Source organism: Auxenochlorella protothecoides (genome assembly GCF_000733215.1).
Source record: "Auxenochlorella protothecoides strain 0710 unplaced genomic scaffold scaffold56, whole genome shotgun sequence".
Taxonomy (NCBI): Eukaryota; Viridiplantae; Chlorophyta; class Trebouxiophyceae; order Chlorellales; family Chlorellaceae; genus Auxenochlorella; species Auxenochlorella protothecoides.
Genome location: NW_011934204.1, coordinates 352,255 through 378,616, shown reverse-complemented (window position 1 = coordinate 378,616; position 26,362 = coordinate 352,255). Strand labels below are relative to the sequence as shown.

Genomic DNA, 26,362 nt, shown 5'->3' with positions numbered 1-26,362 from the left:
CCTCACGTGTGGTTGGTGTAGGCCAGGGACTTGGTGGTGATGGCCCAGGCCTCGTCCCAGGCCAGGCCGTGCACGTCGGTGAGCAGGCGCTGGAGCTCCGCCACGGCGATGGTGGGGTGGGTGTCGTTCATCTGGAACACGGCCTTGTCCGGCAGCCCCGCCAGGTCAGAGTGGGTGGCCAGGTAGCGGGCCAGGGTGTCCTGCAGCGAGGCGGAGACGAAGAAGAACTGCTGGCGCAGGCGCAGCTCCTTGCCGTACTCGGTGGCGTCGTTGGGGTACAACACGGCGGTGATGTCGTCGGCGCGGCGCTTGGCCCCCGTGGCGCCGTCATAGTCGCCGACGTTGAAAGCGTCCAGGTCGAACTCGGCGACGGGCTTGGCATTCCACAGGCGCAGCGACCCCACCGTCGTGGTCTTGTAGCCGGGGATGGGCACGTCGTAGGCCTCGGCGATGACCTCGTCGCCGGGCGTCCAGGACGCGCCGTCGGAGGTGCCGGCAAAGCCGACGCGGTAGGTGGTGTCGGGGCGGCGCACCTCCCATGGGTTGCCCTCGTCTAACCAGTAGTCGGGGACCTCGATCTGATACCCCTCCCGGATGACCTGCTTGAACATGCCGTAGCGGTAGCGGATGCCGTACCCCCACCCGGGCAGGTCCAGGGTGGCCATGGAGTCCAGGAAGCAGGCCGCCAGGCGGCCCAGCCCGCCGTTGCCCAGCGCCGCATCGCGCTCCTCGGACGCCACCGTCTCCAGCGCCGCGCCGTAGTCCTTCAGGATCGCGCCGTAGGCGCCGCCCAGGCCCAGGTTGTGCACGGCGGAGGTCAGGGTGCGGCCCATGAGGAATTCGGCGGAAAGGTAGTACACCTGCTTCACATCCTGTTCGCGCCAGTGGTCGTTTGTGGCATCCAGCCCCTCTACCAGCCGGTTGTGCACGCTCCAGGCCACCGACTCGTACAGCTTGGCCTCGTTGATGCTCTGTGGGGCCACCCGGTAGCGCAGCTCGTGCAGGACGTCGGCGCGTAGGGCCTCCACCTCCTTGTCGGGGCTGGTGCCGTTGGTGATGGTGGGCTTGGGCAGGTCGAGCACGGCCCGGATCCTCAGGCCCGACCGGGCAGGGGCCCGGATGGACTTCCTGGAACCCAAACGGGAGCAGGAATCGGGGAGGAGGCGGGGGGCCCCGAGGTGTATGGCGAGGACCGGCATTGCGGTCGCGGGCTCCCGGGTTGTTAAGTGGGGGAGGGCAGGGGAGGGCCAAGGGCAATGTGCCGTGCACGTCGAGAGAATGATCCGATGCTGTCAGACGCCTGATCAATATATGATTTGAGTGGTTTTGCGGCTGGTGCCAGTTTGTGCGCAGGGAGTGGCTGCTGATCGAATGTGCCAGCACCCATGCGCATCGACGGGCGCAGAGGCACTCCGACGAAGGAGGGCATTCATTACGTAAGGTATTTTACAGCGCGCCCACAGGGACCAGCATGGAGGGGGTGGCGATAGCGCGCCCATTTGCGACAGTCAGTGGAGGCTGCGGGCCAAGCTCAGATGCCAAGGCGGGTATCAGGAGTCTGCATAAAGGTAACGCAGCGGCGGCTGGGATTGCCTGCACCCACCGCGCCCGCTCCGGGAGGTGACGCTTGTCTTGGGACCCAATGACGGCCACGACGGAGCCCCTGACGGAGCTGAAATGTTTTAAGTGCCAGAAGCCCGCCAAGCTACAATGTCCAAAGTGCCTGGAGCTGGATCTAGAGAGGGACCATGCTGCCTTCTGCTCCCAGCAGTGCTTCGCGGTACGGTGCATGCTAGGGGAGGGGTGTCTCTCCTCACCAAGCTTGCCAATAAGGCGGTAGCTCAGCCTCTGGACCACAACATCAGTTTCCATGATCTCGACCTCCACCACTTGCATCGCACACAGGCGTCATGGGTGGACCACAAGCGGCTGCACCGCCCAGGCCCAGATGGCTGGCATTATGCAACCCGCCGAGGGGCCGGGCGCTCCCTGACCATGCCAGACTTCAACTGGACCGGTCCCCTGCGGCCCTGGCGGATAAGCCCGATGCGTTCGGTGAGGTGTGGGCTGGATTCACATGTTCTGGGGCTCATGTTGCTGATACCCACCTTCCATTTCGAACGAGCTCCGCAAACCGACCCAGCCAATGCCACGCAGATCCCGGACTCCATTCCCAAGCCGGAGTGGTACTCCACCGGTCGAGCAGATGTGGAGGTGTCCAGCCGTCAGCAGCACACTCGTGAGAGGAGGTTTTGTGGCTGGTCTTATGGGATAGGAGTGGGGGCTGGAAGGCAGGGGTGGTGTGTTGAGGTGTTCCATCTACGATTCGAATGTCAAGGGATGCCCTGCAGCTTACCAGCAGGGGGTGCTTTCTTGAGAACCCAAACATGCATGATGCAGTGCCGTGTGGAGAATCACAGTTGCTGATTCAGGCTCCCTTGCCGCAATGAGAGCACGCATTTCTACCCAAGCATTTCCACCAAGGCCTCGCCTCGGTGCCCCACAGCCATCCCACGCTTCGGCAAGGCGGCCGAGGGCATCCGCGCAGCGTGCACCTTGGGGAGGAAGGTGCTGGACCTGGCACACGCCGCCGTCGCCCCAGGCGTCACCACGGACGAGATCGATCGCGTGGTGCGTATGGGGCGGAGGGAGGAGGGAAGGCAGCGTGGGCATGGGCGGCGGCAGGAAAGGCTTCCCTTGTAGCTGGCCGTTTGACAACAGCGCTTCCAGGAGGCACATGCCAAACGCGCGGCGGGGTGGCTGGGCTCACGCTCTGGCGCCATTGCCTCAAGGGCGCCCTGTGAGTGATGACCCCGAAGCACCTGCAGTGTGCACCGGGCAGGGGATGACCAAAACTCGCGTGCCTCAACACCCTGATGCCAGATGTCCCCCTTTCCTCCAGGTCCACGAGGCCACCATCGCGGCGGGTGCGTACCCCAGCCCCTACAACTATTTCAACTTCCCGAAATCCGTCTGCACCTCCGTCAACGAGGTAAGGGGGCCGGTCATTACTGCAAGGACGTGCACCCTGCAGAGCTCAGATGTGCATATGCCCCACAGCTGTCACAGCAAGCATGGCTGTCCGACATGCCCTCGGGCACGCACCCAGTCCACACATCCCACACATCCTGCTGCCGCAGATCATCTGCCACGGCATCCCCGACCGGCGGCCGCTGGAGAATGGCGACATTGTGAATGTGGATGTCTCGGTCTACCTCAACGGCTGGCACGGGGATCTGAACGAGACTTTTGTGGTGGGGGAGGTAGATGACGTGTCTAAGAAGCTCCTCAAGACCACGCACGAGGTGGGTTGATTTTGGAGCCCTGGTTTTGTTCGTGGTTTTCTGTCTTGTGGTCAGAACTGGGTCGGCTGTTCGCCCCAGGACGTCCTACCCTCTTCATTCATGCCCTCCCCAACAAACTCAGCCCCCTCCACCCAACCCCAACCCCCACCCCATGTCTCCGCAGTGCCTGGAGCTGGCCATCGCGGCGTGCCGGCCCGGCATGCGGTACCGCGACGTGGGCGACATTATCACCCGCCATGCCAGCGCCGCCGGCCTCAGCGTGGTCAAGGCCTACTGCGGGCACGGCATCGGCGACCTCTTCCACTGCGCGCCCAATGTGCACCACTACGCGCACAACAAGGCGCGGGGTGTGATGAAGGAGGGCGAGGTGTTCACCATCGAGCCCATGATCTGCGTGGGCTCGCACCGCGACAAGACCTGGCCCGATGGCTGGTGGGCGATGGCCTGGGGTGTACTCATTGTGTTGGTGTTTATGGTTTTGTTTTTGGGGGGCGGGTGTCTTATGGTGTCGTTTGGGATACAGTACTGTTGGCAATAGTGCTGAGGAACTGTCTGACAGAAAAGGGGATGGGGTCTCTGACATCCAGGGGCCGCGGTGCCTTGCTGCAGTGCGCCTGGGGTTCCTCGGATGCGAGCGTGTGGCCGCAGCAGTGGGCCAAGATTATGTTTGAGACGGCGCCGCACGAGTCTCCGCTTCCCCTCCCCCCCACCCGAACACACACAACCCCCCCCCCTGCCTCCCCAGGACCGCTGCCACGGAGGACGGCCTGCGCTCCGCCCAGTTCGAGCACCAGCTGCTCATCACGCCTCAGGGTTGCGAGGTCCTGACAGCCCGGCTGCCCACCTCCCCGCCCCTTTGGTGGGAGGTGGAGGATGCAAGCCTGGCAGCCAAGACAGGGCAGGTCCTGTCCGTTTGAGACTGGGACTGACGCAACAGTGTCAGACAGGCACCGGCTGGGGGCCTGGCGCTGCCCACCAGGTTCCCTGATACCTGCTCCTTTTGCACCAGTGAGACTCTGCTCCAACAGTGCCCCCCCTATCCCTTTCCCCCTCACCCCCCACCCCTGTCCCCTTCTGCCTGACAGCAGTAGTATCTGTACTTGATTTACAGGAGACGTGGCTCACCCAAACCGCCCAAGGTTCAAACTCTAAGCAGGCGAGGCAAGAGAACCGCAGCAATGTTGAGCATTCTTCTCGTACCAGAGTATTCCGCAGCTGTCGCCATATGGGAAAGGGGAGAGGAGGGTCAAGTGGGCGAACAGATGCTGGACCTGGGATCACCATCCTCTTGGGCGTGCGGTAGAACGACACCATCCAGCCAGGCACCCGGGATATTGGGACTGGCAGCCTCAAGTCATTCCAAGGACTGCTGGACTCCGGGAACCAGCCCAGGACCTTGCATGCAACAACATGCACCACACCGGCGACCCAAGGATGTTGGATTGCAGTGCCGCCCCACCCGCCCCCTCACCCCACACCTCCCCCGAGCCAGGCTCACCCTTCCAGTTTTCTACAGGAGGCGTCGTCCCGTGCGCTCTACTTGACCTCCTCCACCTCGTCCAGGGAGTAGTTGTTGGTCGTCACCCCCGCGTAGTTCACGCGCTCGAAGCGGACCACCACCGGGTAGCGGATGCCGCTCTGGTCCACTGACACAACCTTGCCGACCTCCCTGAACCAGTAGGACTCGGGTCGCTTGATGCGTACCTGCCCAGTGGGGGGGAGGGGAGATGGAGGGGTGGTGAGCGACCCGGGGTGGTGAGCTATGTGCTCCCCATTGTCTCAGGTGCTGAGAGCCAGCTGAACACGCACAGTCAGATGTGGATGCTTGGAGCACAGGACCCCAACCCTCCCCAGGGCACACCTGGGAGCCGCGCTTGGGCCCAATCTCGGGCTTCTTCTCCGCCTTCTCGCTCTTCGTGTCCGGCTTGTCAGAGGGCTGCCCCTTGGCGGGAGTCTGCTTCTCCTGTGCCCGAACGACCAGCCTCACATGCCTCCCGGCTTTAGGTCCTGCGGGGGGGCAGAAGGCGGAGTGAACACATTGCTTGGGCAGCTGCACTGCGACAGGCGCCCATGGTGCCGGGCGTCCCTGCCACCCGGGGCTGCACCTGCGGGACAGGCGAGCTTGCCGGTCCGGCCAGCAAAGGATCGCGCGCTGATCGACTGGCACGACTGCATCGTACTTGAAGCAGGGTATCGAATCGATCGGGATGAATGTGGGCACGATTTTCGGTCGAATCACCCTCTATCGGGGCATGGGACCGGAATGTCATCCGCATGACCTGATTCGGGATACTGGTGGCCCCCAACAAGACCCTCAGGGTCAAATGACCCGCTCGATTGAAGACCCACGTTTGCAAGATGGACAATCCTCACCCGCGATGCGGGGCACCCTGATCGGGAGCCAGCGGCAGCATTGATCACAAATGACAAGCATCTGGCACAAAGTCGCCGCAGTGGGCGGCGCGACCGCGGTTGCAGCTGGCGCTTATGGCTCGCACGGCCTAGCCCACCTGGCGCCCACGTATCGGACGGTATTCGAGACGGCCAACAAGTATCACATGATCCATGGCGGAATTTTGATGGCCCTTGCACCCATAGCTCGGTAGGAAGGGTCGATGGTGCGCTTGATCACGCGTGCAGTCGGTGGGGTGGGAAATATCTTGGCAATGGCGCCATGGACAGAGACATCTAAATGGTTCACGCAGGAGGCCAAACCTGGTCGGGGGATTTTCTCTGGCAGGCACCCTTCTCTTCTCTGGAAGGTAATGAGTGGGTGGCAGGTTGTCACTCGACTTATTTACTTGGTTGCAAAGCAGATGCGAGCTGAAACTATCACGCCACAAGCCGTGCAGCTGCTATGTCGTGGCGCTGACGGAGGACAGGAGCTTTGGCAAGCTGGCGCCCATTGGGTGCGTCGGTGAAGGGTTGCCATGCGTATCCCTGGGATGCATGTGTTCCACAGATCAGCCAAGAGTGTGCCACACAGAAGCACCATTCTCTCTATCCCTTACCACAGAGGCTTCCTCCTCATGGGCGCATGGATATCCCTGGCACTTTGATGGACCAGGCTCCCACCCCCAGCAACATTGCCATCACCCTCATGTAACAATGACGCTCAACTTCTTGAGTCCTGGCTCTGGGCATAGCTCGGCCCTTCGCTTAAAATTGGCAAACAAGATGTGTGCAGTACTGAACCCGGACATGAATGTATACACACGTATAATGTACAGGGAAGAAGGGTCGCAGTGCTGCAATGAGTGGCCGTGTGCAACAATATGGTGTGTGCTTGGCGAGGCCATGCTTTCTTCCTCCCAAGCAGCAGTCTGCAGGGGGAACGGGACCCCGAGCCGGGCCCTGCGGCGCCAGCCCACTGCACTTGCAGGGGGAGCCAGCACTCGCAGCGGTGGGGGAATGCTAGGCACCCCCTCCCCATCTGCCATGCCCATCAGGGGTCTGCCCGGCCCCCCTGTTGCCAGCCGCGGCCGACGAGGAGGAGGGGCTCCTCGGCCTCCACCCGCTCCGCCATCAGGCGCTGCACCCCGTACATGGCCACGTAGGCCAGGGCCAGGACGAGGAGGAGGACCGCGGCCACGCGCCAGGAGGGCCGGTCGCCCTGCTCACCCCCGTCATCGCCGTCGCCGCCGCCGCCGCCGCCGTCGCGTGCGCCATCCCCTCCCTTGCGTGCGCCGGGGAGCGCTGCTCCCCAGGGCGGGGAGAAAGGGCGGCAGCGGGGCGGCACCTCGGCGCCGCGCGGCAGCCGCACGTCTGCGCCGCATTTTGGGCCCGGCCGCACCGCGGGCGGGCAATCCATGACACGTAGCTCCAGGTCCAGGCACATCCACACCTCCACCAGCGTGCCGGCGGTGCAGGAGAGCAGCGGCGCGGCGCCGTAGGCGGCCCGCACCGCCTCCTGCAGGTCCTCCGCGGCGTAGTCGCCACTGCTGGAGGGCAGCACCCCCGCGTTCCCCAGCGCCACCTGGCGGAGGTTTTGGGGGGGGAGGGGGGAGTGTGTGAGAGCGAGGGGGAAGGGGTGATGGGAGGCTGAGATGTGACAGGCAGCGAGCTGGTGGAAGGCTGGGGTCCAGGAAGTGGGTGGGAAGTTGGCACTGCGCCGTGGATTAGGCTTGCCAAAGGGCCGTGCCAGCTGCCTCAAACGATACAACTCCCCCTGATGTCCCGAGGCACGAGCAACAAGAACAATCTTCCTGAGAGCAGCTCGACCCCTCCTCTGCCCGCCCCGCTCACGTCCAGGTTGTACTTTTCGTGCAGCTCCAGCACCGTCGCCACAAAGGCGGTGCGGTTGCCCAGCAGCGGAGCCGCGCAGGTGCCGTGCTTGGCCCACTCGTGCTCCCAGAACCCGGGGCTGGGGCCGATCAGGCTGGGCCACAGGCAGTTTTGGGCGGGGGTGGGCGGCCCGGCGGCCTGGTGGGTCGTGTGTGCCCCGCAGAACTGGGGCCAGCCCCCGGTCTTGTACTCGGGCCACAGGCCATGGATGGTGAACGAGGAGCTGCGCGAGGGGAGATTGGGGCCAGGGGAAGATTCGAATCTAGGGCTCTCGCCCAATGAGACAGACAAGGTGGGGGCCTGCACGTCCAGGAAGCAGCGGCAGATACCTGGCGGGGGTGTGGCAGTGCTGATGCGAACAGAAGCCGGGGGGGTACGACCTGACCAGGAGGAGGAGGTCAAACCCTGGGCTGGGCAGGGCCTCCCCAGACGCGCCCGTGAGGAGGCAGAGGGCGCACACAAGCAATGCCAACATCATCCGTCTGTAGAAACATGAAGAATGGCGAGCAGCTTTGTCGACTGAATTTGCTGGCATAATTTTTAGCTTCGGAGGAACGCAGCGCACCGATTGCCGACGATGGCCCACGTGCCGGATTTCGAAACGCCCTCACTCCGCCCTCGATACCCCCATCCTATATCCCTATACCCCCAGCCACGCCGTCTTCCGGCCTCGCCCATGCATTGAGCACCAGGTTGATAATGACAAGATCATGAGTGGGCCCGGGGTCTCACCGGGGAAGAAGGCACCGTCACCTGAGATCACAACCCGTGCACCCCTTGCCACCATGTCGGGCAGCACCGAGCCATCTTCCTGGGCGGAGGAGAGGAAGGCGCTCGAGCTTGAGGTACAATTGGGGCGGCTCAACTGATTCATCGATGCGTCTCCGAGGCGGAATCGGGTTGCACGGGCCACACCCCTGCTTACCTTGTCGTCCCACCCCGCGGTGCAGCTTGCGGCGGAGCGACGACGCTGCGCGTCGTTGCAGGAGGAGCTGAAGAAGGAGAAGCAGCTGGCTATCGCGCGCCAGCTGCAGGCGGAGGCTGAGGAGGAGAGGCTGACCAACAAGCTCATGCAGAGGTTGGACGAGCTCAAGACGGTGAGCGGGGGAGGGGCTGAGTAGATGGGCAGGGGCAGGGGCAGGTCCATGGGACTGGTTGTTGAAATAATGGGCAGGCAATGAACGGTGCTGCTGACCCATTATCAGGTGGTATGGCTACGCTGCATCCTCAAATCGCCCCGCTCCACACTGCCTCGCCCAGGCCAAGCTCACCTTGACACCCGAGGTGGAAGCCGAGGAGGGGCTGGTTGCCAGCCTGAAACGTCGGCTGGACACGCTCACGGCAGACAAGGCCAAGCTCGAGGCCAAGCTGGCGTCCGATCAAGGTGCGCTGGAGGGTCCTTTCATAGAGAAGTGTGGGGTTTCCGACGTGGAGTACCACGTCGTGATGAGAAGGCCATGTGATCAGGAGGGCAGCTGGGCCAGGATGGCCGTCCCTGAGTGGTGTCCGGCGTCCCTTGTTCTTGTCGAGGCCCCTCCCTGTTTTTGAGGGGTAAGCCATTGCCCTACTCCCGCACCAGGCACCCCTTCCTTCCCAACCACCGACACCTGATACCTTACAGTGACCCTCTCCCCTCCTTCCCCACTGTTGTGTCGCGGCACAGACTATGTGGCCAACACCCTCCTGCGCAAGATCCGGGAGGTGGAGGCCGAGAAGCTCAAGCTCCAGCGGGACAAGGCAAACCTGGAGAACACGCTCGAGGCCGAGCAGGAGTACATCAGCAACCGCCTGTCCAAGCAGGTATGTGAAGCATGGTTGCTCAATCGCCGGGTGCCCTGGGCATGTGGGAGTCCGGTGCGGTCGTTGTGCAGCCTGCCTGCCGTCTGCATGCCTGCCCGTCACTGGTTGGCCACTGTGCCCATCCTCTGCCCCCCCCATCGCGCTCTCCTCCAGCTGGAGCAGCTGGCGATGGAGAAGAACACCATGATGACGGAGAAGCTGGAGCTGCGCCGGCAGGTGAACGAGCTGGCCGCCTCGGTGGACAAGCTGAACAGAGAGAAGGTGGCTCTGGAGGCCCAGGTGCGATGGGTGGGAGGGGCCCACGGTTCCCGGGGAAGTAGGGCCAGGAGGTGGAGGGTGGGCTGGTAACACCCATTGGTTGCCTGGGCGTCCACAAACCTACCTCCATGCACCCCCCCATGTCACTCGTGTAGTTTGAACGGGAGGAGGAGCATGTGGTGAACAAGTTGCAGCGCCAGCTGCAGGCTGTCACCATCGCCTACTGCAACCTGGAGTCCAAGCTGGAGAGCGCAGGCATCTCGCCGCGGGAGTCCGGCGGCCCAGGCTTGGACCACACCATAGAGTGCGTTTGGGGTGGGGGGGACTTGCCAATGTTCGCCACAGGCAGGCGACGAGGGGTGTTCAGAGTGTGTGAGGGGCAGCGCCAGGAGGCCGGCAGATCCAGGGCGGCCGGCGAGATGTCCTGCTCCCGAGGCAGATCTTTACAGGAGACAGTGCGACTCCGTCTCTGCCCCCCCAGTTTCGGAGACGCCCGCCCGCCCCCAGCGTCCAACCCGGCCCCTCGCCCCCCCCTCCCGCTCCAGGTGGGTTTACGGGCGGAGCCCCTCCCGGCACAGCACGCGCCTGACGACCGACGGGCGGGACCGGTCGCGCTCCTCCAGCCGCACGAGCTCCTTCAGGGGCGGCGCGGCGCTGGCGGCGGCCATCGGCACGCCCTCCGCCCCGGGGGCCACCCCGCACGGAGCGCAGGAGCTGGCCTCCCCCCGGGTCTCCCTGGCGCGGCGCTCCTCCTCCTCGGTCACCTCCCGCTCGCAGGAGGTGCCGACGCCGGGCGAGGGCGCCCGGGCCGCCGGCCCACGCGCCACTGCCCCCGTGGGGTGAGCGCGCTGACGGGGATGTGGAGTGCCCGGCCGGTCCCGCGGCCTGGCCTGCCCTACCGCTCCATGCTCCTCCATTGCCGCGGCAGTGTTGCACCCAAGCACCCTGTGTGCCCCCCGCTTCCAAGCCCCTTTGCGCTGTCCTGTGCCCCCCGCTTCCCCCCCCCGGCACCCTTTCCACGTGTCACATTCACCCGCTCAAGGCATCAAAGCGTGAGCAGATGCACGGCTGCACATCATCCCTCAGTCGCCGAGGAAGAGGGCCAGGCTGGCGCCCACGTCCAGCAGGCCGGCCTCCAGCAGGGTCGTCACGCGCTTGATCCTGGAGAAGTCGGACGCGCGCTCCGCCAGCGCGCCCGGCCCCGCCAGCCCCGCGTTCACCAGGTCCAGCACGCGGAGCAGCTGTGTGGGGGGCGGGGGAAGGGAGGAAGGGGCGGCGGGTGAGCGGACTGTGTGCGGCTCTGGGTCTGGCACCGGGACGGGTTGCCGGGGGCACCGCTGCAGGGCTCCTCTCTGCCGTCGCGCCTGCAGCCGCCCCTCCCTCTGCCACGCCACCCCAAGGTGGCAGCCCCTCACCGACACGCAGAGTCCTTCCGGTCCGCACGCAAGCATGCAAACACATGCTCACGCACCTCGGCACGCTGACTCAGCTCGTGTGCCAGGCGGGCGTGCAGGTTGCCCGCCGCCAGGAACAGCTCGATCGTGAAGGCCGCGCAGGCGGCGCGCACGTCGGCGCGCCACAGGTAGAAAGTGCGAGAGGGCGCGCGGTCCGCGGTGCGTGGCACGTCCTGCAGCGCGATGTACCTGGGAAGGGAGGAAAGGAGGGAAATGGGAAGGTGGGTGCTCGAGGGTGGGGGAGTGATGAAGGGGGAGGGGTTTGGCGCAGGGCTGGAAAGGGATGTGGAGCGCCCCGAAGAGTCCCAGGAGCACGTCACGACGCAGGGGCCGGGAGGTGGGGGGCCGAGTGAGGCACAGGCAGGCAAGAGGACCAGGGTACCATCCCGCGCCCACACCCCCAAGGACGCAGAACAGACCAGCCCCCCCTCCGCGCACCCGGCCTTGAGCATGGCGTGCAGCTTGACTTTGGCGTCCTTGGCGTCCATCATGCAGAAGTCCGCCACCTGCTTCTGCTCCAGCTGGCGGCAGGCGCGGAGCAGGCGCCAGATGCGCAGGCCCTCCGGCCCAAAGCGGTCGTGCAGGAGGACCTCCAGGTGCCCCTGGCGCAGCGCGCCCAGCGCGCCGGCGATGTCCAGGCTGTACTGCCGCGCGCCGGCGGGGGGGTCCCCCGCCGCGACCACGGGGGAGGCCCACTCTGCCGCCAGGCTGGAAAGCGTGCCGGGGACGTCGGGGGCCGGCCCCGCGCCCGCCATGTCGGGCTCGTGGACCGCCACCGCGCGCGCGACCTCGGCCTCGCTCAGGAGCACGGTGCGCTCGCCGTCGGCGGCAGGGGCGCCGGCCTCCCGCAGCCGGGCGGCGTGCGCGGCGAGCATGCCGGCCACCACGGCCCCCGCGGCGGGGCCGTGCCTGGAGCCCATGTGGTCGGCGATGGCCTCGTTGCGCAACCTGCGCTCGTGGAATATGGTGGAGAGGGGTTGGGGGAGGGTTGGGAGGGCGGAAGACGGGGCGGGGTGAGGGTGGAAGACGGGGCGGGGTGAGGGTGGAAGACGGGGCGGGGTGAGGGTGGAAGACGGGGCGGGGTGAGGGTGGAAGACGGGGCGGGGTGAGGGTGGAAGACGGGGCGGGGGGGAGACAGACGGGTGAGGGGACGCAGAGGCCGGCCAGAGTGTCGGAAGGACGCCCAGGAGTTGGCGGGGAAGGAGCATGTAGGCTGGAGGTGCATCGGATGCAATCAGATTCGCCAATCTGAGTCGGTGCTCCCTCCTCCTCTCCTGATATCCTTCCTCTGCCCCCCCCACCCCACCCCCCACCCCCCCGCCTCAAAACCAGCCACTCCCTCACCGGAGGTTGAACTCCTCGAGGCTGACACGCCAGAGGATGTTTGCCGCAGGCAGGTTGGCGGCCTCCTCCACCCCGGGCAGTGGCTGGGGGGTGCTGTGGCCTGCTGGAGGGGCTGCGGCGCTGGATGCGGGGAGCGACGCCGCTGGCGTGGCGCTGGGTGCACTCTGGCCCGAGTCCGCCTTGACGCGTCGGCGCCCCCGTTTGGGAGGAGGCGGGCAGGCCGGAGGCATGGAATCTGGAAAGGGTCGCAGGGCAAGGAGGGGTTGAGGCTGTACAGGTGCACAGGGTGGCAACAAAGAGGCTGCAGATGGCGACGCCCCCAGCCTGACGCCACGCACAGCCCAGGATCGTGATGCCCCACTGGGGAACAACCTCCAGCGCACCAGGACAGCCAGACCTCCTCGAGCACCCCTGTCGGACCTCACCTGCCGTCCGCTTCCCACCCACAGACCCATCGGCCTGTGCGCCAGACGTGCCGAGACCTCCCCTCGCCGGCTCGTGGGCGAGGGAGGCACCATCAGGGGCCCGAGCCGGCACCGCCGTCTCCACCAGGTCCGTGGGGATCTTGAATCGCACTGTGTGGTCCAGGGGTGTGTCTCAGGGGTGCGAGGATGCAGAGGGACAGCCGGGGAGTGCAGGGTCGGCAGCGGTAGGCTCTGATGCAGGCCCAACGAGCACAGAGGGTCAGAGCGAGGCCTCGCCCCACCTCACCCACTCACCAGCATGGTAGGCGGCGTGCGCTTGATCCTGGGCCCTCGCCCGCAGCTGTTCGGCCTCCTCCTCGCTCCCGGGCTTGGTGGCGGGCTTCTTCTTCCGTGCATTTGGGTGTACCTGGGAGGTCGCAGGCGGCAGCAGTGAGAGATTTGCACCCAGGCTGTGCAAATAATCCTGATCACTGCGCCTCCCGCCTCGTCAGGACCAGGTGGTTGAGCAAACACCAGCATCCTTCCGACAGCACACTCCCTTTCCCGCTCACCTCGCGCCTGGGTGGCGGCAGGTGGCACACCGGCGCCCGCTCCACCAGCCTGCTGCGCACAAGGCGCAAAAGCGCCGCCTGAATCTCCAAGGCAGGCCGCTGCGGGGTTGTCTGGGCCTCCTCCCCTTGCCCCTGGGACGCGGCAGCTGCATCCTCGCTTTGCAGGGCAGCCACGACTTGGTCCAGCCTGCCAAGCATGAGTGTGGGACGGGGTGTACACAACGGCAGAGAGGCTGGGTGGGGCGTTCCCTCCCAGCCATACACAGTAGCATGCCGGGTGTGGGGGTATGCACAGGCTTGGCAGCCCAAGGCGCTTCGCCCCTGGATTCGATTCCTGCAATCACTGCACATGGCCGCCACGCCATGCACTCTGCCGCCGCTGCCTTGCAGATCGCATCGCCACAGTGCACCTTTGTCCCCCATCACCGCATGATGAAGCAAGTCAAGACACCCCCCGTTACCCCCCTCCCGCACCTGAGACGCCCATGCTGCAGGAGCTTGAGCGCCACTGCCTCCGCGGTGGCGCCCAGGCTGTCCTTGACGTGGATGAGGTAGCGGGGGGCATGCAGGCCATGCAGCATGGCCCGGGGTAGCGCCTCATACAGCTGCTCCACGCGCGACTCGCCCCTCAGGTTTGGGGGCTCGGCGTGCAGCCAGGAGGCCACGCAGTTGTGCTGCATGAGCACTAGCAGCGCCGCCTTCAGGTGGGGCAGCGGCAGGCCGGCGGAGCGTCGCAGGTCGCCCAGGCTCTGTGTGCCATGGTACAGCAGGGCCCTTGCCACGGTCTGATGAAGGCGTGGAACCGAGGGGGAAGGGGGAATGAGGGGAGGTGGGAGGTGCACAGGGGCGAAGGACTCGGGGAGTGGACTCTGGACAAGGTACAGGCTGGGGAGGCCTAGCCAGGGGACCCCATGTTCATGAGGCGGAGCGCCCTCGCATATTCATGCCAACACTTGGATCTCACAACTCACTCTACACGTCTCGCCAAACTGCTCCTCCACCAGTTTGAGGGCCAGGCGGGTGGCAGCGGGGTGGGAGCAGGGGTCGTGTAGGCCCGCCATCCCCCTCTCACGCCCGCCCGATGGTTGGCCTGGAGGGCGGACTGGCGAGGGCGCTACAGCATGTGTGCATGCATGGCTGAGCCATGCACAGATCAGGACGCAGCAGCACGGCAGCATTGGGGGGTATGGTGGCCCCCCAGCACGCCGGAACACGCACGTGCTCGCGCGCTCGGATTCTCTCGGGGGGCGCCATGCATCCTTGGGACATCTCTCAAGGCGCATCCCTCCCTGAGCTCTGCCCCCCACATGGAGTGATGCCAGAACAACAAAGCGTTCAAAGGTGACTGGGGGAGCAAGGGGGAGGAGGAGGGTTCGACATTCGAGAGCGTCAGGGGTGGCACAAGGGCAGCAGGAAGGTGGAAATAAGTGCGGGGCGAAAGGGGGCGGGGGGAGACACCACACGACTGCATGGATACACGTCACACAAGGAAGGGTCGTACATGTACTGAGAATACATAGGGGAGCCGGCGGGTCTGACACAAGGTCGCTGGCGGACTGGGAGCAAGGTGACTGGGTCTGGGGCTGGACGAGCCTGCCCCGAAAGTCTCTGACACGGGCAGGGAGTAGTATTTGTCGAAGGGGGCCCAATCAGGCCGTCCCCCGTGCCAGATCTGGGCTGCAGGGCACAGGTGCTACAGGAATGCTTGCCCCCAGGCGGGCGTGCGCCTGGGGTCGCCTGTGACTGGCGATGCCCATGCCCAACACGCTCATCGGTGCGGCTGCGGCGGCGCCGCGGCCCTTGCCGGCGGGGCAGGTCCGACACTCTCTTGTACCGGCTGGGCAGGCCCGACGGCCTCGGGCTTGGCCAGCATGAGCAGTGAGCCCTCGCTGCTCACGACCACGGTGGGCCCCTGAGGTTTTGACGGGGCGAGGCTCGGAGAAATTCTTGATGCCAGGCCCTCGCTCGGCTTTCACCAAAAACAAACAGGGCGGGTCAGCTGCAGGCAGACCTGCCCTCCTCCTGCACAACCAAACCCTTCCCAGCTTTTACCTCCCTCCCCTCCGACCCAGCACACTCCCCCCACCCCCCCTCACCTGGTGACCTGGGGGCACGCCGACTGCCCCCCCCTCCCTTCCCAGCTCCAGCTGGTACATGGGCACGGGTTTGGGCGCGGCCTCCCCCGGCTCGGCCGCCAAGCCCGACAGCCGCGCGCGCAGGCGCGTCGTGCGCCGCGCCGCGCGCACGTAGGCCAGCACGGCCAGCGCGATGGCCACCACGAAGACGGCGCCGGTGGAGAGCATGATGATCATGATGGTGGGGTGCACGCCGCCGCGCCGGTCCTCAGCCCCCAGACCGTCGGCGTCGGCGTCGGCGTCGCCGCCGGCGTCGCCCTCGCAGTTGACGCACTGCAGCACGTATTCCCCCGCCCGCGCGTCCTGGCAGGCCCACATGGTGGAGCTGAGCTGCAGGAACTGGTAGTGCATGAACCAGCAGGAGCCCACGCCCCAGCCGATGAGGGTCTGCGCGGCGCCAGCCACGGGGATCAGGGTCACGTGGCAGGCCACCCCCTCCAGGCAGGAGAGCCGGGCGGCAGGGGTAAAGAGGGTGAACCGCGCGGAGTGGGAGGTCAGGCGGTCGGCGTCCTCCATGCCCAGGGTGATGGGGTCGAAAACCCGGCCTGGGGGGTGGGGGGAGGGGAGGGGACGGCCCGGATTGGAGGCGCGCAGAGGGGACTCCGGGGGGCGCGTGAGGGGATGTGAGGGGGGGGACGGGCAAGGTAACAATGACGACACCCCCGGCCGCCCGCGAGGGACCCCACACCGCGCGGCACCGCCCTGCGACCAGTTCCAGATGCAATTACCCGACTTCCATCCCAATTCTCACCCGAGGAGGTGTGGCATGCCACGAGCACGGTGGTTCCGGGCTGACCCACGAGGGGGCTCCTGACCTCGACACGCCGCAGCTCCAGCTCCAGCTCAGCGCAGGTCCCATTCCCACCGGGGGCCGCTGGGACATCTGCTGCGTCTGATCAAGGGGACAGGACCGGGGTGGGAGCTCCTGAGATGCAGTCCTGGGAACGCAGAGGCCAGCCCCGTTCCCAAGGGCACCAACTCCCCGTAATGACGTCGATGAGGGTGATCCAACTGACCGATGGTCTCAAGGATGCGCGGTGTGGGCCCTTGGTCAGTGGAGCGAAACGTTAGGAGATCTCGGGAGCCATAACATGTGTTTCTCAGGCTTAGAAGGGCCAGCAGGGTCACCCACGACCGTGCGAGCACCGCCATGCCCCACTGGTCAAGCGAAGCCAGGTGGCGCAGTCGTTCTACCAAATTCTCATTATGACAATGCAATGCCTATTGACGAAGCATCGCACGAGTACGGCTCATGAGTCGGACACCTTGCGTGCCTGGAAGCCATGCACGAAGCTCACGCACCCTCTCGTCACGATCCAAACTTTCACGCGGGAGTCCTCCTCCAGACCCACTAGCCAGGTACCCACAGCCCTGGGGCGACATCGTCGGCAGGATTCGAGAGATGCATCGGTTTATTGTGAGTACTAGAGTCCTATTGAGCTGTTAACTCGGAGCGCTCACCTGTAAGACCTCCCAGCACAAGCCATCGAGGGGTGGGAGTGCGTCCTGACTCGCAGCCTGGCCCCAACCAGCGTCGTCGCAGGATGGCTACCACCCTGCTTGAGAATACACGGCAGCAGCATGAGGACATGGAGCGCTTGGAGCGTCTCATCGTGAAAGACTTTCGCACCGAGACAAAGACATATAAGGACAAGCTGCTCCAAAGCCATCGCGTGCGTGGCTTGCTGGATGCCCTACAGTCCCGCGCAGCAGCACTGGTACGTACTCTGAGGCTGGTGGGGAGCGATTGCATGGGGCCTGCGCGTTGCGGATGTAAGCAAGGGCCATGGGCTGGTGGATTGGCCGTCGGACAACCAGTTCCTGCACTTGACACCGGCCCCTCCTCATAGGTGGACATCTACAAGGATGAAGACGAGTCTCGCAAACAGGACATTGCAGCTTTGCGGGGCGCCGACCCCATCAGGTGCCGAGGGCAGAGGGGCATGGGTGTTTGGAGGCTCTGGCATGCTCTTTCCTGCTGGGGACCCCCTGGACCTGCCTTCCCAGCCGTCCATTGATGTTCGCACCCTGTTTCCCAAGGGGACCGACTTCATGCCAAGCTCGAGGGTCTTTCGCCCTGGATCCTGGAAAACCCTTAAAGGTGCCCAGCGCCCTCACATGAAATGCAGCTACACCTGGGGCCCTGCGCCCCCTCCTGCCCCCCCCACACACCCTACCCCCCACACACACCCATCACCACCCAATACACGCAGCACCTTCTACGACCGGCTGAAGGAGGTGCGTGCCTACCACCGCCGCTTCCCGTCCGAGGACATCACCGAGGGCGACGGCTCCGAGGCGCTGCTGGCGGCGGCTGAGCCGGCGGTGGCCTTCAGCGGCGAGGAGGCCCTGGGGCGGTACCTGGACCTGCACGAGCTGCACGCCGCGCACAGCAACGGCGCCTTTGCCGGCCAGCCCCTGGACTACCACACCTATGTCCTGGCGCTGGCGGACTGGAGCCGCGTGGCGCGCCCCGCCCGCACCTCGCGCGCCTACCGCGAGTACCTGGAGCGCCTGGCGGCCTACCTGGAGTCCTTCCACGCTCGCACGCAGCCCCTGGCCGACCTGGACGCGCAGATGCGGGGCGCGGTGGCCGAGTTCGAGGAGGCCTGGGCCAGGGGCGCCGTCCCCGGCTGGGAGGACCGGGGGGCGGGGGGCGCCGCTGCTGCGGGCGGTCGTGGAGAGGTCCCCGAGGGGGCCCTGGACCTGGATGCCTTTGACTCCGTGGACGAACTGGAGCTCCTGGGTGGGCAGGGGCTGGGAGTGGGGGATGCGGGAAAGGGCGGCACCCGATCCAGTGTGATGGACCATCTCGCACCGACCAGTCGACGGCCGGAGGAGCCTGCCCTGCCCACCAACCCCTGCCATCCGCCTGCAGCCCACCTGCCACCCATCTCGGCCCCGGCGCCCACTCGGACACCGCACACATGCACCCAAAGCCTCACCCCCCCGCCCCGCAGACCCGGAGCGCATCAAGCAGGCCCTGCGCGCGCTGCACCTGAAGTGCGGCGGCACGCCCCGCCAGCGCGCGGCGCGCCTCTTCTCCACGCGGGGCAAGACCCCCGATCAGCTGGACCCGGCCCTGTTCGCCAAGGGCGCCGCGCCCGCCGCGGCGCTGAGCCAGGCCCAGCGCGAGCGGGCCGAGGCAGCCGCGCGCGGCGCGGCCCTGCTGGAGGCCCGCGTCTCCCGCCTGCTGCGCCTGCTGGGCACGGTGCACGCCGACACCGCGGGTCGGGTGGAGAAGCGCCAGGCGCAGACCTACGAGGAGCTGCTGGCGGAGCAGGCCGAGGCCGAGGAGGTGAGTGCTTGGAGGGGGGTGAGGGGGCCGTGGGGATCCACGCGGCTGTGCACGGCGCGTGAGACGGGGATTGGGGAGGAGAGGTGGGAGGATGAGGAGCCGGCTCAAGGGGACGAGTACGTGCTGGTCATGGGAGGCTGGCTGTAGCGCTGCCTTTCCACGCAAGGGTGCACGGCGGCATCAGCACTCAAGGGCAATCATCGCCCCCTCCGTCACCCGCCCATCACCCATCAACCCCACCAAACCCCCTCTCCCCTTCCACCCTCCCCCCCCCACAGGAGGGCGACCTGGTCGAGGAGGACTCGGACGAGGAGGCGCCCATCTACAACCCGCTGAAGCTGCCGCTGGGCTGGGACGGCAAGCCCATCCCCTTCTGGCTCTACCGCCTGCACGGCCTGAACATCGAGTTCAAGTGCGAGATCTGCGGCGGCGCCTCCTACTGGGGCCGCCGAGCCTTTGAGCGCCACTTCAAGGAACCGCAGCACCAGCGCGGGCTTAAGACGCTGGGCGTGCCGTGGTCACGCGAGTTCTACGAGATCACCTCCATCGCCGACGCGCTGGCGCTGTGGAAGAGCATGCGCGAGCGCCAGCGCTCGGGCGCGGCCCCGGGGACGGAGGAGGAGTTTGAGGACGACGCGGGGAACGTCTACAACAAGAAGACCTGGGAAGACCTGCGGCGGCAAGGCCTGGTGTGATGCGAGGGGCTGTCAGCATTGTGACAAACAGGGGGGAAATGTATAGTTGTATGGCACCAAGGGTAGGCCCAATGTGCGAGGCTGGCGAGGAATCGCTGTACGCTATCCTTCTCCAATGGGGACATGACACCTGGGCGGCATCGATGCTGCGCGACAGCGATGACGAGGTCCTACAGGTCACTTTAAACAATAGAGAGCAGTGCTGGTGCAACAAAACTGATGCCGGTCGCATCCCGAGCTTTATAGGAGGGCAGGTCGGCCATGTCAATCTCAGTCTCGCCAGGCGCCGGCCGACTCTGTGCTTGTGGCCACAGTGCGAGGCCTCAGCCCCCGCTCGGTGGATCAGGCTCGCTGGGTCTGCCTGGCCGGCGTGGGGTGCGCCCCCGCCGCCTCGCCGCCCAGCACAGCCGCCAGCGCGCCCGACGCGGCCAGGCCGGCCCGGAAGGCCACGTACTCCTCCATGGTCGCGCCGGGGATGCCCCCCACAAACTGCGCGTCGGCGCACTTGAGCGTGTTCATGGGCAGGGGGGACACCCACCGCCCCCGCGTCAGCAGGAACTGGTGGCGCGGGATGATCCTGTGCGGGGTCGGTGGTTTGGGGAGGAGTAGGGTGGTTGAATGGGGAGCTAGAAGTACACATCATGTGGCATGGGGGATGGGTGTGCCGAGCACACACTCACCCACCTTTTGAGGCGCCCATGTGAAAGGCTGTGCAGGCAGAGTCCCTGGAGCTCGCCCCCATCCCCTGAGCACGCCCCCATCCCCTCGACGCACCCCCCCCCCCCTAAACCCCCATCACAATACCAAATCACCCAACACCCACCCACCGTCCTGCCAGGCTGAGGCTGAGGTAGCCTGGGTGGGTGACCACCGACCCCGCGTCACCCCCTAGCTCGGCGCGCAGGTAGCGCCACTTGGGCTCCAGGTTGGCGGCGACGGAGAGGGACAGGAGCTGGGGCAGGCGCGCCACCACGCCCGCGGCCTGGGCCCGGTCCAGGCCCACGGTGCGCCGCAGGAAGGCGATGCGGGCGGCCATGCTGTCCACGCGGTAGTGCAAGAGCTGGGGGTGCGCCCGCACGGTGCGCGCCAGCGCGCCCTCGCCCAGCCCCACGTCGTCGCGCAGGAAGGCGAGGCGCGCGGCCATGCCCGCCTCCACGCAGGTCAGCAGCTGCGGGTGGCGCGTGATCAGCGCGCCCAGGGCGGGGCCGTCCCCGCCCAGGCCCAACTCGCGGGAGAGGAAAGCGGCGCGTGGGGCCAGCGTGCCCCCCGCCGACAGCTCCAGCAGCATGGGCGAGCGGCGGACGACGCGGGCCAGGTCGGCGCGGCGCACGCCGGAGGCCAGCAGGAAGGCGAGGCGCGGGCGCAGCGTGGCCTCCGGGTCATACTCCAGCAGGCGGGGGAAGCGCGGGATGACGGCGCACAGGTCCTCGTCGCTGGGAGGAAGGGGGAGCGGGGTGGGGGAAGGTGTGGGTGTTGGGGCGGGACAGGGTGGGCGGACGCCCCACCAGGGATCCAGCAGGGGGGTGAGGCATGCACTCCGGAATGGGAACGCAGGAGCAGGGTAGGTGGGAAAGGATGGCAGAGCTCTTTGAGCTGAGCGTCACATTCCAGCATGCCGAAGAATCGGTGCCCAGCCGTGGCCGGCCACGCAAAGGGAGGCGCGGTTGACACGCAGCACGACACCATGCCAGGCCAGCAGGGCGTCATTCCGGCTGCCTCCTCACCACAACAGGCAGGCAGCTGCATGCACCTGTGTACTTGCTTAAAACCACCGTACCCGCATGACAATGCAATCCACACACACATGCTCACCTCAGCCCGACCTCGTCCCTGAGGAAGGCCAGCTTGCGTTTCAGCGTCGCCACGCGCAGCTTGAAGGTGGCGGGCCGGCCCTGCACGATGCGGCGCAGGCCCGCTGCCCGGATGCCCAGGCCGTACAGGAGGCCCACCTGCGGGCGCCAGGTCTCCGGCATGCCGCAGGCGCCCACCAGCTGCATGAAGGTGTCCTCATCCAGGTCGCCGATCTCCGCCTCGGCCAGGTCCAGCTGCCGCCTCACCTGAAGATGATTGCGGAGGGCAGGCTATGCGATCGGTCTAGGGAGCTTGACGCAGCAGAAAGTCCCGGCATGGGTCTTCTTTCAGTTAAGGCCCCCACGTTTCCCACTCCCCCCGCCTCACCTCGTCGGGGCCCAGGAGGCCCGGCACAGGAGGGAGCTGGGGCCCGGAGGACGATTGCTGGACCTGCTGCACCACCTGCTTCAATCGATTCCTTCCCTTCTTGCTCCATGGCGAGACGCTGGCCGGAGTGGGGGCCGGCTCCCTCTGCTGCGCTGCCTGGCGTTCCTGTTGCCGCAGGTGCTCCACGTCCTTTACGGTGATGGGGCGCAGGGTGGTGGAGGACCGGAACGGGAGTCCAGCGGGTCGCGGGGCGCTTTTTCGTTCCGGAGAAGGTTTGGAGCAGCATGTCGTCGTACTGGGCCGCACAGGCCGACGGCAGGCGTGCAGGAAGGGGTGGGCCATCGGCACCCTCCCTCGCCCCCTACACCCTCATGGCCGGGACATGGCGGAACACACGCTGCTCGCATGCATTCTATATGTTACAAAATTTATGAAATTGTATCACAACGTCTGCCTAAGTGTGCATGGCGCTTCATCATGCCGTGGGTACGATCGTGGAGGGTGCGCGCTGGGCATGCTGTGGCACGGTCGCCGTCGCCGGGCTGGATCAGGGCGAGAGGCAGCCTCCACCCCGTGGTGCATTGGGCCTGCATCGCGAGCAGAGGATCTTGAAGCTGTGCAGCGCGCCCCTGCGAGGCTCCTGCCCCTCTCTGAGAGGGATCTCGGGCGCTCCTCTCACTCCCATGGAGCGGCCTGGGGCTTCTGCCCTCGGGGGACTGTGCACACCCCTGCAGCGCTGGCCGCCGCGGTGGCTGCTGCTGCGGCCGCGGTCGTCGCCTGGGCCACTGCGCTGGCCAGCCGTGCCTCCGCCTTGCTCCTGTCATGCCCGGCATCCTGTGAGGCGATAGGTGTGAGTGATTGTAGCTTGAAGGCTGTCACCCGAGCTTCGTCATTGGCACTGCGAGCCTGTCTCCGCGGTCAGGCCGGCTCCAGCCTGAATCAGAAGGAAAGACAGGGCTCCATCCCAAGTGGCCACCTTGTTTTGCTTCCTTCACCCCACCTCAAGCTTCAGCAGGTGCTCGCGAAGTTCCTGATTCTTCTCGAGCAGCACAGCCCGCTGATGCTCCCACTCTCGTGCCTGCGACCGGCCATGCACCTTGCAGCTGAGCTTGCAGATTTGGCATGAGCCTGACTGATGCCCATGCATCGTGGGACGTTGCAACAGGAAGTGCACCAGCCGCACCAATCCAACAACGCAGCACAAACTTCTCGACACCTCATCCCCCATGTGCCCCTCCGCACCTGCATATAGGTGTCTCTTCGGTGCAGTGCCTTCCAAATTATCGTCGTCCCAAGGGCCACTCCCAGGTAGGGAGCTGCTTGCTGGGCGGGAGGGGGGAGCCGCACCCAGACCGCTGTCGTGGTGTCCTGAACTGCTGAGGCAAGGGGTCGCAGGACGTCCACCTGTGCTGGGGGATTGGGGGATGGAGGCCTACATGGAGCGGTAGAGAGCGTGCGTGTGTTTTTCACTGTCGCACCTTGCAGTGGAGCAGCGTTGCCAGGGGCGCATTTCCCCAGATCCTCTGATCATGCTCCCCGCACCTTCACGTCCACCGGCATGGACCACTTGATGCTCTTCGCCCGAGCCTGCAGCCTGGTGGCCAGTCCGCGCACCCCGTCTGACGCAGATTTGCCGCGTGTGTTTGTGACCTGGCGCCACCAGGCAGAGAGGCCCGTGAGAGGGTTGTGATTCGCCCCTGACCCGTTGGTCGCGGCAGCAGCCCTTGCCAGCATGACGCGCAGCTGCCTGCGCCCTGGCTGCAGCATGCTGGCAAATGCAGCGGGCAGTGGATCTGGCAGACTCATTGCGAATCTCCGAAACCAGTAAACATGCTCTGGATTGAGTGCGGTTATTACACTGCGAGGCCTGTGTTTTGAGGTATCGGACCAGTTTCCGGAGGGCGCGCAATGTTAAAAGTTGACAAACCTGTTGTTCCGCCGGGAGGGCACTTCGAAATCTGCCTGCTATTATCAGCGTTGTGCAACGTCCTTTACATAGGGACACACTCAGGGGTCATCGCATCTCTCAAAGACGTAAGGTCATGGGTTTAGAAAAGTAGGGTTGTGCTCTTGCGTCCATGGCGAACGGGTATTGGTAAGCTGCGCGGGATGAGCGCTGGACAGCTTGCAATACTTACACAGTCGCAACGGGGTTGCTCGTCATGGAGGGGCCTGCGGGACAGAATTTGGAACGAGGATGAGGGAGTGTACCTTGATTGCTCTGCCACATGCACAGCCTATTCCTCCCGCAAACATGCACAATGCCGTTGATGTCTGATTGCCCCCCAGCATGCTGTACTCACTGGTGGCGGCCTTGCTCTGCTGTGGTGCACGGTGGCTGGTGTTGGAGACGGCCGCATCCTCAGGGTCTGCCGCGATGGCCAGGATCTGTGTGATTTGTCGAAGGTTATTTAGAAGCATTGCAAATGGAAGCTCAGATGGCTTAGTGCGGAGTATGCGCCAGGGATTCCTGTACAACCTTACCTCCAAACCATACACGGCTTTGAAACATGCATCTCCCTGGACCACTGTCAAGAATATAAACCCCTCTGCTCACCAGGACGATGTTGAAGATGATGAGGAGGATGGTGCCCGCAAGTGAGGCCTGGGCTGCCTGGCGACGGCTGCCAGACAGGGCAGAGACCAGGTTGCGTGACTGGTCGGCTGTCACCATGAGCACCACGGTCACCTACAGGGTTGACATGGGGATGGACCATGCTTTGGACCATATCGTCTTGCTGTTGCATTTCCCAATTCCCATCAGCACGGGGATGGTCATGCAGCCGATGTGGGGATGCAGCCTGAGTAGGCCCCCAGGTGCAACCATGCGTGCGCGCACACACACCGCAATGCTGGCTCACCATGCCTAAGAACGTGTAGTTGGTGTTGGCCAGGGACTTGTAGCTCGTGAAGGTAGCAGCGAGGATGAGCACCAGCACAAAGAACTGGAACCACTGTGATTGAATGTATCGAGGTGGCGGGGGAAAGATGTGTGGATGTGCACGAGTTCCTCCCGCAAGACTACTGCTCAGCTCAGGTACAAAAAGGATGCTTGGATCATGGTTATTCCCAAATGAGAAGCCCAACATCTCTCTGCACTCACCACTCCCCACCAGATGAAGCCCAGGGTGGCTCCACCCAGTCCATCATGCTGCAACGCAGCCTGCACATCCGGATGCGGAATGTGATGAGAGGGGGACGCTGCCGGGGCACCGGGCCCAGCATCACGGCATGAACGCTCGACTCACCACACCAGCGAGGGCCACGATCCAGGACAGCACGCTGAGGACGAGGGCGCCCGTGACGATGCCGCCCAGCGATGCCTGTGGTCCCATGGAGGCCGGGTGAGGTCAGTGGCACGGAGTACATCCGTTGGAAATCGACAGGAGCTCATTCGCCGCACACGATAGACGCTGACGCGTCTTCAGGTTCCATTTCTTCCCTCGCAAGCCCCCGAACAAGAAAACTTCCGCCTCAAGGAAGCCCCTGGAAAACGGGGGTGGCGCGACAGGCAAGACCGGAGCTCACCCTGATGTTTGCCATGTCTGCGGGTGTAAATGGTCGTGCAGGAGCAAATGGTGTATATGAGGAGGTTTGATGGCCCAATTCAGAGGCTGCTGAACTTGATGGGGTGCCTTCCTGGCCGTCCCCACCTCGCCTGTGTAACTTCCGACACCCCTCAATCCCCTGGTCGGCGAAGGCGGTACCTGTACGGAAGCTGGCAGGAGGCGGTCAATATAACTACACCGCCTCGGTCCCGAAGACTGGGTTCCCCCGGAGCCAATCTCGCAGCAATCTGATGCGTTAAGATAAGAATCAGGCTGAAAGGTGACTTTGTGAGGGTCAAGATGGCGTCGCGTGAGCAATCGACCCCTGGCTTCCCTTGCCGCCAGCTGGGCAGGGTTCCGGATCCGGTTGAGAAGGGAAAGATGGACGGATCTTGCTGCACAACGGCCCTGCGCCCTTGGCAAAACGGTCAATATTGTACACCACGATGCAATACACAATGCTCAGACGGACCATCCCGGGAAGTCGGCCATGAGGCCGGGGTGCAGCAGCTTGGTGGGCGGCTCCCGGTAAAAGGCGGTGGGCACCGCCTTGAGCTTCTTCTTCAGCTCGGCGTCGAGGAGGGAGGCGTAGGACGCCTGCGCCGCCTCCGCAAAGTCCTCCTCGCTGGTCTTGGACCTCAGGGTCAGGTCGCGCTCCAACACACCAACATACGTGGACACCTGCGGGTTGGCATGTCGGCGCAGCGCGGTGATCTCCCACAGCGAGCTCTCCAGCGCGCGGCTGGCCGCCGGGTCGGCGCACTCCGCGTCGTAGGGGTCCGCCGCAGCCGCCGACCCCTGGGCCGCCGGAGCCGCCGGACGGTGCACGAGCTGGTTGCAGGCGGGGTGCCGGCGCAGAAGGTTGTGGATGAAGGCGATGCACACCAGAGCGGCGGGGGGCCCGCAGCGCAGGGCCAGCCGCCCGAAGCGCTTAATGAAGGCGGCCACCGTGTACGCGGGGACCAGGGTGGAGGCCAGGAAGGCATCCGCCAGGCTGAAGAAGCGCACGCGGTGCCTCGACTGTAGTGTGGGGTGGGTGGGTGGGTGCGAGGGAGGGGGGGGGGGGGATGAGGTGAGGGTGGTTGGG

The 26,362-nt window shown here is 65.4% G+C and overlaps 11 protein-coding genes across 11 annotated transcripts in view; 4 read left to right on the top strand and 7 right to left on the bottom strand.

Moving 5' to 3' along the window:
• The window catches only part of F751_5106 (Alpha-glucan phosphorylase 2, cytosolic), a gene marked incomplete at both ends in the record, with an annotated part of 5,922 nt that extends 4,723 nt beyond the window's left edge, over window positions 1-1,199 (bottom strand). Inside the window, one exon of the mRNA XM_011398849.1 lies at window positions 7-1,199. Within this exon, the coding sequence (XP_011397151.1) occupies window positions 7-1,199 (1,193 nt within the window). The remainder of the gene's footprint in view (window positions 1-6) is intronic.
• Window positions 1,200-1,642: 443 nt separating this feature from the next.
• Window positions 1,643-4,222, top strand: F751_5105 (Methionine aminopeptidase 1A; the record flags this gene model as incomplete). The annotated part of the gene is made up of 8 exons (XM_011398848.1): window positions 1,643-1,780; window positions 1,906-2,055; window positions 2,158-2,239; window positions 2,507-2,631; window positions 2,903-2,992; window positions 3,141-3,305; window positions 3,469-3,737; window positions 4,051-4,222. The coding sequence occupies 8 exons, from the start codon at window positions 1,643-1,645 to the stop codon at window positions 4,220-4,222; spliced, it is 1,191 nt and encodes a 396-aa protein (XP_011397150.1).
• A 619-nt stretch (window positions 4,223-4,841) lies between these two features.
• Window positions 4,842-5,480, bottom strand: F751_5104 (Photosystem I reaction center subunit IV, chloroplastic; the record flags this gene model as incomplete). The annotated part of the gene is made up of 3 exons (XM_011398847.1): window positions 4,842-5,009; window positions 5,167-5,312; window positions 5,411-5,480. 3 exons carry the CDS (start codon window positions 5,478-5,480, stop codon window positions 4,842-4,844), a joined length of 384 nt encoding a protein of 127 aa, XP_011397149.1.
• A 440-nt stretch (window positions 5,481-5,920) lies between these two features.
• F751_5103 (hypothetical protein) lies at window positions 5,921-6,411 on the top strand (the record flags this gene model as incomplete). The annotated part of the gene is made up of 3 exons (XM_011398846.1): window positions 5,921-6,067; window positions 6,158-6,214; window positions 6,322-6,411. The coding sequence occupies 3 exons, from the start codon at window positions 5,921-5,923 to the stop codon at window positions 6,409-6,411; spliced, it is 294 nt and encodes a 97-aa protein (XP_011397148.1).
• Window positions 6,412-6,750: 339 nt separating this feature from the next.
• On the bottom strand, window positions 6,751-8,124 carry F751_5102 (Ribonuclease DdI; the record flags this gene model as incomplete). The annotated part of the gene is made up of 3 exons (XM_011398845.1): window positions 6,751-7,281; window positions 7,551-7,812; window positions 7,919-8,124. The coding sequence occupies 3 exons, from the start codon at window positions 8,122-8,124 to the stop codon at window positions 6,751-6,753; spliced, it is 999 nt and encodes a 332-aa protein (XP_011397147.1).
• Window positions 8,125-8,374: 250 nt separating this feature from the next.
• F751_5101 (Coiled-coil domain-containing protein 6) lies at window positions 8,375-10,703 on the top strand (the record flags this gene model as incomplete). Its single annotated transcript, XM_011398844.1, has 9 exons — window positions 8,375-8,434; window positions 8,540-8,686; window positions 8,850-8,973; window positions 9,253-9,389; window positions 9,543-9,668; window positions 9,803-9,951; window positions 10,193-10,427; window positions 10,576-10,594; window positions 10,690-10,703. 9 exons carry the CDS (start codon window positions 8,375-8,377, stop codon window positions 10,701-10,703), a joined length of 1,011 nt encoding a protein of 336 aa, XP_011397146.1.
• Window positions 10,704-10,729: 26 nt separating this feature from the next.
• On the bottom strand, window positions 10,730-16,810 carry F751_5100 (DNA-directed RNA polymerase III subunit RPC3; the record flags this gene model as incomplete). The annotated part of the gene is made up of 13 exons (XM_011398843.1): window positions 10,730-10,888; window positions 11,119-11,274; window positions 11,521-12,049; window positions 12,446-12,545; window positions 12,871-13,020; window positions 13,165-13,276; window positions 13,422-13,608; window positions 13,896-14,206; window positions 15,244-15,333; window positions 15,518-15,763; window positions 15,827-16,101; window positions 16,308-16,448; window positions 16,786-16,810. 13 exons carry the CDS (start codon window positions 16,808-16,810, stop codon window positions 10,730-10,732), a joined length of 2,481 nt encoding a protein of 826 aa, XP_011397145.1.
• Window positions 16,811-17,100: 290 nt separating this feature from the next.
• Window positions 17,101-19,549, top strand: F751_5099 (Splicing factor 3A subunit 3; the record flags this gene model as incomplete). The annotated part of the gene is made up of 5 exons (XM_011398842.1): window positions 17,101-17,274; window positions 17,407-17,480; window positions 17,770-18,319; window positions 18,732-18,854; window positions 19,133-19,549. 5 exons carry the CDS (start codon window positions 17,101-17,103, stop codon window positions 19,547-19,549), a joined length of 1,338 nt encoding a protein of 445 aa, XP_011397144.1.
• A 342-nt stretch (window positions 19,550-19,891) lies between these two features.
• F751_5098 (mTERF domain-containing protein 1, mitochondrial) lies at window positions 19,892-23,494 on the bottom strand (the record flags this gene model as incomplete). The annotated part of the gene is made up of 7 exons (XM_011398841.1): window positions 19,892-20,126; window positions 20,377-20,982; window positions 21,362-21,606; window positions 21,728-21,916; window positions 22,454-22,561; window positions 22,970-23,131; window positions 23,270-23,494. 7 exons carry the CDS (start codon window positions 23,492-23,494, stop codon window positions 19,892-19,894), a joined length of 1,770 nt encoding a protein of 589 aa, XP_011397143.1.
• Window positions 23,495-23,861: 367 nt separating this feature from the next.
• Window positions 23,862-25,062, bottom strand: F751_5097 (hypothetical protein; the record flags this gene model as incomplete). The annotated part of the gene is made up of 5 exons (XM_011398840.1): window positions 23,862-23,899; window positions 24,031-24,115; window positions 24,285-24,416; window positions 24,589-24,681; window positions 24,976-25,062. The coding sequence occupies 5 exons, from the start codon at window positions 25,060-25,062 to the stop codon at window positions 23,862-23,864; spliced, it is 435 nt and encodes a 144-aa protein (XP_011397142.1).
• Window positions 25,063-25,737: 675 nt separating this feature from the next.
• The window catches only part of F751_5096 (Nucleolar complex protein 4-like protein), a gene marked incomplete at both ends in the record, with an annotated part of 3,084 nt that continues 2,459 nt past the window's right edge, over window positions 25,738-26,362 (bottom strand). Inside the window, one exon of the mRNA XM_011398839.1 lies at window positions 25,738-26,295. Coding sequence (XP_011397141.1) covers window positions 25,738-26,295 — 558 coding nt within the window. The remainder of the gene's footprint in view (window positions 26,296-26,362) is intronic.